Genomic DNA, 11,947 nt, shown 5'->3' on the forward strand with positions numbered 1-11,947 from the left:
GTTCTTACACTCAGTACCTCTTGATTTCTCAAATGGCATCACCTACTGATTGCAGGTGTTTCCCAACGGACACCATCATATTGAAACCCTAAATATTGCAGTGACTTTGCTTCCCCCACTCCACTTTACTCAATGTAATTAATCCTCACAGTGCCTCGGAGGAGGAAGGATGGGGACATTCACCAACCCAGCCCAGTGTGTAAGCAAGAGGCAGAAAAGCCAAGGCCCCTGTGTGAGCTCTTGCAGAGCACAGGCCAAATCCAGTTGCTGTGTCACGTTCCTAAAGGGATGCTCATGCCACCAAATCCCAGTGGAAGAAGCGACAAGAAAGCCTTCCTCAATTCCCAAGACCTTGAACTCATCAAAAAGACCATGACAGCACGTTCGGCGGGGTCGAGTCACCCCTGCTGTGGTACAGGCGAGGGATTCGTGGCGCGGCACGAGCAGGGCCGGTGGCCGCGGGCTGAGGTCGCCGAGCTCCCGCAGAGCGGGACACCCGCAGACACCGCCGCGTTGCATAACTACGGCCACTGCATGTCAATGGGAGCTCACGGGCACGGGCTTATGCAATTACCGCACCTCGCCGGAGGCTGCAGGCACGGCGGGCCCGGGGGAGCTGCGGCCGCGCTCGGCCCGGAGACTCCCCTCACGCTCGGAGCTCTGCCCACCGACCCCGCTCGGGGTCGCAGCCCCCCTGAGGGTCCTCGCCACGGGGCACGGAGGGGAGAGGGGGGGAGGTTCATTTCGGAGGGGCCGAGCAGTTTCCCCACCTCTGGAAGGAAGGGAGTCACCCAGGACGCCCGGCTCGGCACATTCGCTTCGCCGAGGCGTCCAAGCCCGGACATAAAGGTGATCCCTGACATGATGGGCGCGGGGCTGCTGCGGCCCCTCCCCAGGCACCCATCACCTGCAGGCGTCAGGTGAGGGGCCCGGCCCCGCCGCCGTCCCTCCAGCCCAGCGGGGCCGCGCTCTCCCCGCTCGCCGAGGGACGGCCCCGCCGCGGGGCTGCGGAGCGAGCGGCAGCAGCCCCCGCCCCGCCCTGCCCGGCTCCCCCTCGGGCCAAGGGCTGGGCTCCCCGCCGGGCGAGGCAGTGCCAGCCGGCCACCTCCCCTCTTCCTCTTCCTCCTCCTCCACCTCCTCGCCTTCATAGTTCTGCACCGGCTCCGCTCCGGCTCCGCCGCTACCCCTCCGCCGCCGGGGCTGCCACAGACCCCCCTCCCTCCCTCCATCCCTCCCTCCCTCCCTCTCCCCCGCCCTGTCCCCAGCGCCGCCGCCACCGCTTCCACAAGATGGCGGGGACCGTGGCCGAGCGGGACGCGCTGGTGAGTGCGGCTGTGGGCACCGGGACGGGCACCGGGACACCGGGACGGGCCTGGGGGCCGGGCAGGGCACCTGCGGAGCGGGGCGGGCTGGGGGGCTGCGCCTGGCCCTGCCTCAGCGCTCTCCTTTTCACCTGCAGAAAATAGAGGACGGGCATTTAAACAACTCGCTGGGATCTCCGGTGCAGGCTGATGTGTACTTCCCTCGCCTGGTAAATCACCTTTCTTTTTTTTTTTTTTTTCTTTTTTTTTTCTTTTTTTTTTTTTGGTGGGGGTGGTGGTGTATTTTATTTTGTTAACCCCTTTACTGTCCCCCGCCCCCGCTCAGCTCCGGCTGCACAAGGGCGGCCGCTGCTGATGCCGAGCTGACCCTCACCACCTTCCCCCTGTCCTTTCCAGATCGTCCCCTTCTGTGGGCACATCAAAGGAGGAATGAGGCCGGGAAAGAAGATCTTAGTTATGGGCATAGTGGACCTCAACCCCGAGAGGTAACACCTGGACAGGACTGCCCGTGCCGGGGGCGCCGGGCCCGGGGAGGGGGCGAAGTGGGGCGGCCACCCGCACGTACACACACACACATCCGCACGGATCCCTCCTTTCTGGAAAGGATTATTTTTATCATTTTAAATATAGCGTGCTGATTTCTCCTTTGACCCGTAGAGGGGGCATTTCTTCAAGGGATTCCGTTTTCACTTGGGAGTGAAGGAGCATATCAAGCATATGTATCTGCATATATGTACAGAAATATGCCCAACACCTTGCACACACACACATATGTATTCCATAACCATGTTGTTGTCCCTGTTGAGCTTTCAGAGAGCTCTGAACGAGCTGAGCTGTCTTCCAGCCTGTGCCACTATATGGCTTTAATAAGCTGAGAAATAAGACTGGCGGCGTTTGGGGCTTATTTGGCTGAATGAGAGCTCTTCTGTTTGTGTTGCAGCTTTGGCATCAGTCTGACTTGTGGGGAGTCAGAAGATCCTCCTGCGGATGTAGCCATAGAACTGAAAGCTGTGTTTACAGAGAGACAGTTTGTCAGAAACTCTTGTGTAGCTGGAGAATGGGGGGAAGAGCAGTCGTCTATTCCTTACTTTCCATTTATACCGGACCAGCCTTTTAGGGTGAGTACCAGGATGGCAGTGGCTTACACCATGTCTGATAAAGTGTCATTTGATACGAGTTGCAGCAGAACCTGACGTGCCTTTCGTGAAATCACAGTGCAGCCAGCACTGCTCCGGTGGAGACACCAGTTGCTGGTTTGTTTGTATCCATCGAGTTGCGTGGAGATCCCGCTGCTACGTGCAGCTGCAGGCAGTTCACTTGGGGCTGTGAACACCTCACCTGGGCGCTATGACAAGGTTGTAATATTGTGTGATGAAGCGCAACTTCCTGAGCTTAGTTTTATAACCATAAATTAAGAGTTACCTCTATGTTATTAGAGCATTACAAGTTATTACCGGAGAATGTTAATATTCAGTGGGGCTGCTGTATATATTGATGGTTTTTTTAATGGACATACTGTTTGCAATTTAGTGCAGCTAATAAGGATCACGTTCATCCTTTGTCCCCAGGGATGTTACGTTAAGGTTGACCGTAGCTCTTCGTGTTAGCAGATTAAACAGCTAAGCAATAGTGGTATTCTTTTCTGAACCCTGGGATTAAACCTTCCATCACATTTAAATCTGTAGTCACTTGAAAACAGTGTACATGGAAGTGCTGTGGTGCTGTGGATGGACTGGGTTGACCTAGAAGCAGAGTCCCATCTGTAGTGTTTATGGTTATGTGAAGATGTCTTTGCAAATCAGCACTAACAAAGTGTGCGGCTGCAGAGGGCTGCTTCCCTCTCACTACATTGAGGAAAAAAGGCTGCATGCCTTTTCCATGCAGCTGACCCAGAAAACCCCTCCTCCTCCCTGTCCCTCTTACAAAACCTCACTGGCCCCTCTGCTAAATGCCAGTGCTATGACCAGCTGCCAAACTCTCTTAATCCTTCTTGCCCCCAAGATAATCTTCCCCAACCCCAAAAGCTCACCATCTCCCCAGATGCTTGGTGTTAAGAGGGTGTTTATATGACTGGTTTTGCTGCAAATTGGTTGCGCTCTACTTGCTTCTACAAACTCACCCTCCCATCAGAACTGGCAACACCCTTTGGTGGTGTGGGAAATGCACTTGAAAAGGCTTGGAGGCTGGGTCCTGCTCCATCTGAAAGGGTTCCACTGCCTTCTGCACTGGGTGGTGACTGGGCCCTCAGACAAGCCAGACAAATTACCCAGAGCAAGTTTTGTGCATGTCCCACTAATGAGAGATGATGTTACAGGACAGCAATATTGCACATCTAGCATGGGAGACTGTAGAAGGGGAGTTACTTTGCCTTTTTTTTTCCTCCTTTTTTCCTAAATGCCCAAACAGAATTGAGGCTCCCAATCGACTTTGTACCTTTGATGGTCTCCATCTGAGTGAATAAATTAAGACTATTAAGTGTTCTTGCCAATTAGTTGTGATCCAGTCCAATTAGCACCACGGCGTGGCCGCGGGTGATGTGAAAAGCGGACCGGGAGCAGTGTTAACCATATCTTTTACATAACAAGGCCTCAGGCAGGCTCTGCTGCAGTGACACAGGAGCTCCATGGCAGCACAGCCGCTTCCTTGGTACCTGGTGCACTACCAGGGATCCAGGAGTTCCAGCTCTCCTGGACTGCCTGCTGCCACTTCTCCTGGTGCAACGTGCTCTAAGTCGCTTGGGCTTTGGCACAGTCAGTTTGTCACGGGCCCTGTTCCCATTTTTATACACTGTAATAGCAGCAGAGTGAAGTGTCTGGTAGCAGCACTTCACTCTGGACTTCCAGCTTCTGGAAATGACCCAGGATTTACATGTGGCTTCCCTGAAGATTTTCTCCTTAGTGTGTCTAGACCTGGAGGTCTCCAAGAGCCTGTATAAGTGCATGTTTTGTGCCCTCATGTCCCAACTTCTTGCTGGGGCAGTTCCAGCAAAGCTTAACAACAGGACACCCTCTCAAGCCACCCCAAACATCAGGAATCTCCCAACGTGTCCAAGCTTGTTCAGCTCCAGGCTTTGTTGCTTTTCCAGAGCATTTCTGCAGGTCTCTCAGGAAGAGGGATGAGCTGTGTCTTTCCCCAATTCTGTTTGTGCCTCCTGAGAACTGTCTAGCTGAACTCCCAGCAATACTGCACTGCATTTCCTTCACTGCAGCCCTAGGATGGAGTCTAGTCTGACAGGGACTGTCTGCAGCCACAGGAGTGAAGGGGTTTTAGTTCTGCAGCAGCTGTGTATGTGTGGGAGGGGAGAACAAACTTATATCCCCTTTCTGTGTTTACTCCCTTCCAGTAAATTTAAAGTAGTGTGGAAAGCATTGCAGAGGGAGCTGCCTCCTTATGCAGGAAAAGGAAAAAAAAACAAGAAACCACCACCAAAACCAACAACTTTGTAGTCTTTTCTGCCCGGTTCGAACTGAAACTGCCACACCAGGAACGCAAGGTTTGGGTTGGAGGTTAAATTTCCTCCCGCTGTGATTAGCAGTTTGAGTCTGTTTCTGGCATTATTCCAAGACACAAAACCTTCCAGTAGCCAGTGGACTGGGTTGCAACGTGCTTACTGCTAGGACAACGTGAGATTTGAGATTGGATTAATGTCCTCGTGCAGTAAGAGCAGATCCATCATAGTGTAACTGGTATCAAGGGGGCAAACTGGTCTCACCTTTGTCTCTTGCGTGGCACATAAGTAGCACAATGTGCAGCTGCACCAACGCTCTTTGAAGTGCTCTTTGTGTGCTGTGAAACAACTTCCCAGTTACACTGTGAACAACATGCTTCAACATTTTATCTTTTGCAGGTTGAGATACTTTGCGAGCATCCCCGTTTTAGAATATTTGTGGATGGACATCAGCTCTTTGATTTTTACCACCGTATTGAAACACTGTCAGCAATTGACACAATAAAGATAAATGGAGATCTTCAGCTTACAAAACTGGGCTGAGCTTGTTAGGACTGCAGATTCCAAACCAGCTCAGGTGCCATCGTCCGTTGGGAGCAGTGACAGCCGGCTCTGGATACAGCTATGGTAGGAAGGCTGCCCTGTTCCTTTTCCGCATGCAGTTCTTCACTCCTGTGCTGATGAACCGGGCTGTGTTTTATCCTAACGAAGAGCACTGTTGGTTTATAGACATTGAGCCGTTTTTCTTGGATCAAAATAGCCCACCTGTGCTGGATAATCAAATTGGAATGGATTCAGAAAGACTTGCAGTCCCGTTTCAAATCTCACAGAAAAGGCAATCTCTGAAATGCAGCGCTAAAACCGGTTACTGAACAGTAGTGACGACAAAAACAAGTTTTTCTTTTGCAAATATTGTTTCTGCACTGAAGTGGAGTAGTGTAGCACAACATAGGGCCATGTGCTGACGTCCTTACCCAGGGCCTGAGCCTGGTTCCATGGAAATCAATGGCAAAACTCCCACTCACTTTAATGGGGTACAATCAAACTGTCTAGTCCTTAGTCAAGCACAATTCCCACTGATTTCTATGGCATTTTTGCACAAACCTTGGGGCCTGCCCTTCTGCTGGTGTAAATCAGCATTACTTCCATAACTCATAATGGAATTTTGCTGATTGCCCTCAGCTGCTGGTTTGGCCCAAGGACTGTGCAAAAACTGACTGAGGGTGTGTGGACACAGCCTGTGTATTTTAGTCAGGGTATTTGCATAGAATGTAGATTGTTATGAGTTTTTGCACAACGTATTGTTAATACAATTTTTAAAACTTATCTGTAGTTTATTTATTTATACTCATTGTATGTATTATTAGTAAAAACGAACAATCTTAAGATTAAGAACAGCAAAGTGTAAACATTTTGAATGTACAAAATGTCTTAGGTTCTTCGGGTAAACTTTACATATCGTTCTTGAAAAACCGTGTTTCCTATCGCACATTTAGTTACATTTTAATGGAGCCCTCTAGGCCCTGGGAAAACGTGGGCATGGTAGTTGGTGGGGGGGAATTCTGCATATTCACTAGAATCTGTTTTTCAGGGCTTACTAACTTTGCTGCACAGGATGGGTTAGAGTTGAAGTCGATCCATTTAAAAACCTTAAACAGCAAATCTATGGGTTTTACTGTGCTTTCATAACCTGAGAAAAAGTTAAATTTGGCAATCTCTTCATTCAGAAAGAGAACCAGCCTCTTTCCAAGGGAGATGGGAGATTCTTTACACTTATTTGAGAACATATTTGGCCTTTGATATGACAATTAAAACTTGTCTAGACAGCCAAGTTATTAATGCTTGAAAATCAGCTACGGCACATGAATAATAACTTTTCAAGTAGCTTTTTAAATAGTAGGTATAGCTGTATAAACACAGTCATTGCGCTACAGTATAAATGAACACAGCCACTTTTCTTGACTTCTTTAGGACTAAATACACTTTTTTCCTTGGCTGCTCACAGTGGTCTTTCTGAGTAGTTGTAATCATGATATAAACATACATTTAGGCAATTTTGAGAACACATAATATAGGGACTAAAAAACAGACTACAAAAACATCCTCTGTAGCACAGTATTTAAGAAAAAAACAAAAAAAGTATCTCACACATGGAACTATGTTAAACCTGCAATAAAAGTGTGGTTTAAAGCAACCAGAACTGGAATATCCAAAGTTAAGGGTAGAATGCCAATGCAGAGCCTCATTTTGTGCTAATTTGGCCTGCAGTTAAGAAGCCTTAGACTTGCAAGCTGAAATTCCAACTGTGGCTCTAGTCCAAAGCCTGTTGAGGTCAATCAGAGTCCTCTGAGCATAGAAGCCTGATTCTTATTTCTTGCAAGTGCAAATCTGTTTGTAAAGAGAGGGGGTTGCTGCTGCTGCAGATGAATTAAGAATCAGGCTACCACCTGTAAAATACAAGTTAAAATTTTAATTTTTAGCCTTAACATTTTACGTTCCCTGACTTTTCTTTCTACTTCCAAAATAAAAGAGAACCTGTTGTTTTCCATATTAACTTTTTATCTGGTGTGTGGCTTTTAAGCTGTACATCAGATTCTATTTGTACTCCAGATTGAACTGAAATGTTCCTGTCTTGCTCTGTTTTTACTCTTTTACATGATACATAATGACTGTGTCATTTTCCATTGTATAAAGAATGCTGACAGTGTTTCGGTACAAAATATATTCTTAAAAATTATTATAATAAAAATCCAAGGGAAAGGTGCTTCTACATGAGGTATTTTGGATTTTTCTCCAGCTTGGAAATTCCCTATGGTTCCAAAGCTGATGCAGGCAGGGGATGAATTCTGTTTGGAGAGAAATTTAGCACCCTCTGTGCCTAGTGCTTTCTCCAGCTGGACATCCAAATCCAGGTTTGCTGGTGCAGGGCCAGTGGGAAGTGTAAGTAGCACCATGACCCTACAGTAGCACAAACCCAAAGGGAATCTCCCTGACAGCCCACCAGCAGAGATTCCCTCTCCATGCCTGTACTGTATCCTGGAAAAATCTTTTTGGCTGCCTTGGGTTTTCACAGCCCCCACGCGTTCTCTCTCCCGCGGGGGCCTGGCGCAGCACAGTGCCTACACCAGGGATGCCAAGGTGAGCTCAGTGCAGTGTCAGGGGCATCTCTGGTGGGATGTTCCTGCCTTGCTCCTGTTCCCACCCGCTGTGCTGGGCACTCCCATTTGTTCCTGCTCCAGGAGTTTCCTCTCTGGGGAAAATGCTCTTTTGACCGTGATTCTGGTTTTGCCTTTGCATAACTCCACCACATGGCCTGTTGTGGTTTCTGAGCCAAGCTTCAAGGCAAGAATGGCTGTGAATCCTCTTCTGATGGGTTATGGCTTGGCTGAGAACTCAAGAAGGGCAGAAAGTCACAGTTAAAGAAAGATTACACAACTGTCTGTTACCTGATTGGAAGCCTCTTTATTTTTCTTTTGCTCTTGGCACAACCAGGAGATAGCAGGCAAAAAAAGGATGATGTCTTTGTAACCAAGGGCTTTTCCACTCGTGCTTGACTTACACTGGCTGATCATGTTAAAATGCAACTGCAGAACACTTGCACATGCAGTGTAAGAGAAAACTGCGGCCTTAATTGTTCCTACTTAGTTGGACTTTGGGTCAAATCCAAATGTTTCAAATGAGAGACTGCACTGCAAAATTTATACCTGAATTTTTCACTCCTAACAATTTGGGGATTATTCATATCTTAGTTTTGGATGTAAGCCCTAATAGACATGAAATAAAGACTGTTTCCAAATTAGGCCAGGTTTATAAAATGCTTTTCAGTACAGAGAAATAGTCTGTGAGTCTCTTGGAAGCTGCAATTCTTCAGGACTTCAGGAGTGAATGAACCAGCCTTTGAAATCTTATGCTAAAATTTATTAACTGAATATGTCTGTGGTTTCCTCTGAATGAGGAAGTTGATTCCGCAATGAAAGAAGTCTTGAATGGGTAAAACCCATGTGGAGTGGAAACACTCAGCTTAGCATAGCTTTATTTTTCCAAAGAGGAAAAAGAAAAAAATCCAACTAACCAAAAAAAATCACAACCAAATTATTTAATTATGTTTGGGATTGGCTTTGATAAAGCTGATTTGATTTTTAAAAAAACAAAACTAGGTTATTGCCTGCTCAGAAAGAGCCTTGAAATACTTCAGTGTCATGTGAGGTAGTCTGTCTAAACATATTTCACACAAACGCTTTTTCACAGGCAACTTGTTAAAACTGTTACAAAATACCTTCTTTTTGTGTCACAATTAGAAATGTTTGCCCCACCTTGAAAGAACATTTTGTACTAAATATTCATATGTTGTCTATGAGAACTTGCACTAACATATTATATTGTCCCTCCCCTCCCTGGCTAGTTTGAGCAGAAACAGGCGTAATATTGCTGAACCGGTTGAATGTGACATGTGCTTGAGGCCTAGCATCTTTCTCAAGGGCTGTTTTTCTCAAACAGCCTGAAAAACAAAGGGAGAGCCTTAATCACCATTCTGCTGTGACAGCTTTCCACCCTTGTCACTCTCCTGTTGTGAGGCTGAGGGTGAAGCCCAGAGATTTCCCACTCAGGGAACAGCACTGAGATTTCTATCTTCGGCTTTGGAACTGTTCACTGTGGAGGAAACGAGGCCAGAGTGGCCACAGCGCTCATCAGCTTGGTAGTGAGGCTGGGGTAGCAGGATGTGCTGTAGTCCTAAGAGAGCAGGACTTCAGAGGGCATTAGTGGGCACTTCAGGGCCAGACAAGGGCACAGGCTATGGAGATGCAGGGCAGCTTCCCAGGGATGGGCTTTTCCCCACATTTTTAGCTGCCAACCTTCTGCAACTCCCTACCAGGACTTGTGGCAAAAAACCAACATTGCTTACAAGCTTGGACAGCGTGGACTGCTTCATGTTCCTACTCGCCTGATGTAAAAGAAGCTCCCAAATAAATAACAGGGGAATGTAGGAGTAGCCACACCACTAAGGTATTTTTTTCTCCACAGACATTCAAGCAAGATATCTGATGTGGGGCTCATTTGGCCTCCTATCCACAGGATAATGCTCCCCCCCAGAGAACTCCAGCACTGTTTTCTGCACTGAGGCTGCACAGAGACCTTTCCATGCAGAAAACTGCAGAACAACAATTCTGCTGAGCCAGTCAGCAACCTCCCAGCACCCCTGGAGTTGATGTGACAATGTAAGGAACAAGAGTCAGGGGCTGAAGGTGGCCTCAAATGCCTTCTGTGATAAGCTCAGAAGCAAGGAAGAAAAGCTTACACCAGTGCAGGAGCAGCAAGTGGCCTGGTGAGGGGTTTTGTAATCGTGGTATTGTTCTGGTTTTCTCACATGGATTAGAAAGCACATAGGTGAAAGTCACTTTGCAATGAATGGTGTGCAGGGTTAGAACCAAGGCCAACCCAAACAGGGAGAAAAAATAAATGAGCTGCAGACGCCCTATCTGGCTTTGATACACCCTCCCAGCTCCTCCCAGCAATCACTGCTGCAATGAACATAGACAATTACTACAACAAGGAGATTCAGCAGCATGTGCAACATCAAAATAATAAATTCCTATTTGCCACAGGTCCTCCCTAGCTCCTGTTGCTAGGCCTCTCCATCTGTCTGTCAACAAATAGCTAAGTCCTTCTGCTTTTAAAATCCATGTCAAAAATCCCTTTGACTTTCATGGAAATAGGTCCCCTAAGAAAAGAGTTATTTCTAGCTCTCACTCTCCAGTTATTTTCAGCTGGGGCATACTCTAAAACTGAGTTTATTTTTAAGCGTGAATAGAGGACTATTTCTGACTGCATTATACATTGGATAGAGTCAACAGGAAGCACAGCCTCTCTCTGCTGCAGGAACACTGGTTTCACAGTTTGCTGGTGAAATGTCTTGTATTCATTAGCTTCTGATTTTAAAAAGTGAGAGTGTGCACAAAACGCCCGGGCAATAACAGTAATATGTTTCATTCACCACAGATCTATTTTTATGTGTTGTGCTGGTTTCATAATGAACTTTTAATAACAATAAAACCTGAAATCTTCACTAGGTTGTTCTGTCTTTTATCTGAACTATCAATGCTCAGACAATGTTCTGGCTTTTTTATCTCCTGACTGTTTTTCTGACTCCTCCCCTTGTTAGACTGTAGTGTGGAACTTTAGAATGAGATGTGCAGCTTTGGTAGCAGCCTGTGCAAAACTGCTTTACAGTTTAAATGCCCCATGCAGAGCAATCAAATAACATCATTAGAGTGAAAAACAGCTTGCTGACTCTTGCAAGACTCCTGGTGAGATCACTGGGCAGTGTGAGCCTCAGAGCCAGAGGCACAGGTCACTGATCACTTCTGCACAGGGTGAAACAGCAGTGTAACTCACACGTGTGTTTCATCTCACTCTGGTGGGGCTGGATTCATGGGTGAGTGCTACAGGGTGAGTAAAACCACCAGATCAGCTCCAGAGGCACATTATTATGAGATCCAGTGTTTCACTTTTTGGCATCACCTTAAGTAATGTTCACATTGGCCCGACTGAGTGCAAGAGGAAACTTTTAGGTCTCAGCTTCTCTCAGTGAAAGTTATTGGAGAAACTCTGCGTGACCCAAGTGGGTAAAGGGTTATGCCCTACAGCCTCTTGTGGCTGTAAAACACAGGGGAGTTTTTCTGAGGGAAACCTCAAACTTCAAACAGTACTAAAGCAGCAGATGAACAGGATTTGAATACAGCTTGTTCTGTGGTTTTTCTCCCAATAAAATGACTGATTCGGATGCTGCACAGGAAGTTCATCCTAGCTCTAAGCCATAAGTATTAATCTGTGGCCATCCCTGCTCAAAGCCAGACAGAGGCTGGCCCTTTGCTTACTGCACACAAGCCTGAGAAGGAATATGTTGGCATCTGGAGATTCTGAGATAAAACACAGCATTTGGTAACCTCAATGCAAACAGAAATGGCTGTGAATAGTATAAAAGCATCATTTAGTCCCCACCAGACAGCAGAAGTGCAGCACCTGGAGAGGTGCCCGGAGGGATATACATTAAATTTCACCACTTGCACAGGCTAACTCCTTCAGAGGCTCTTGGAAGGCCCTGGTTTGACCTGTAATACTAAAGTGAACTACAGGCACGTTTTAGGGGAAGAGAGGACACCTGATGTGGCAAGAGCCA

At 47.2% G+C, this 11,947-nt stretch overlaps 1 protein-coding gene across 1 annotated transcript; it reads left to right on the top strand.

Moving 5' to 3' along the window:
* The first annotated feature begins 524 nt into the window (after positions 1-524).
* On the top strand, positions 525-10,834 carry LGALSL (galectin like). The gene is made up of 5 exons (XM_053939061.1): positions 525-1,322; positions 1,460-1,531; positions 1,719-1,807; positions 2,263-2,440; positions 5,170-10,834. Exons 1-5 carry the CDS (start codon positions 1,290-1,292, stop codon positions 5,311-5,313), a joined length of 516 nt encoding a protein of 171 aa, XP_053795036.1. The 5' UTR covers positions 525-1,289; the 3' UTR covers positions 5,314-10,834.
* Positions 10,835-11,947: the final 1,113 nt, after the last annotated feature.

Source organism: Vidua chalybeata, chromosome 3, assembly GCF_026979565.1.
Source record: "Vidua chalybeata isolate OUT-0048 chromosome 3, bVidCha1 merged haplotype, whole genome shotgun sequence".
NCBI classification, from domain to species: Eukaryota; Metazoa; Chordata; class Aves; order Passeriformes; family Viduidae; genus Vidua; species Vidua chalybeata.

Bases quoted from the DNA above. Each gene is read 5' to 3' on its own strand.
- LGALSL (XM_053939061.1), top strand. From the start codon at position 1,290: ATGGCGGGGACCGTGGCCGAGCGGGACGCGCTG. The intron at 1,532-1,718 runs GTAAATCACCTT...TGTCCTTTCCAG, and splicing joins ATGTGTACTTCCCTCGCCTG to ATCGTCCCCTTCTGTGGGCA. The intron at 2,441-5,169 runs GTGAGTACCAGG...TATCTTTTGCAG, and splicing joins TACCGGACCAGCCTTTTAGG to GTTGAGATACTTTGCGAGCA.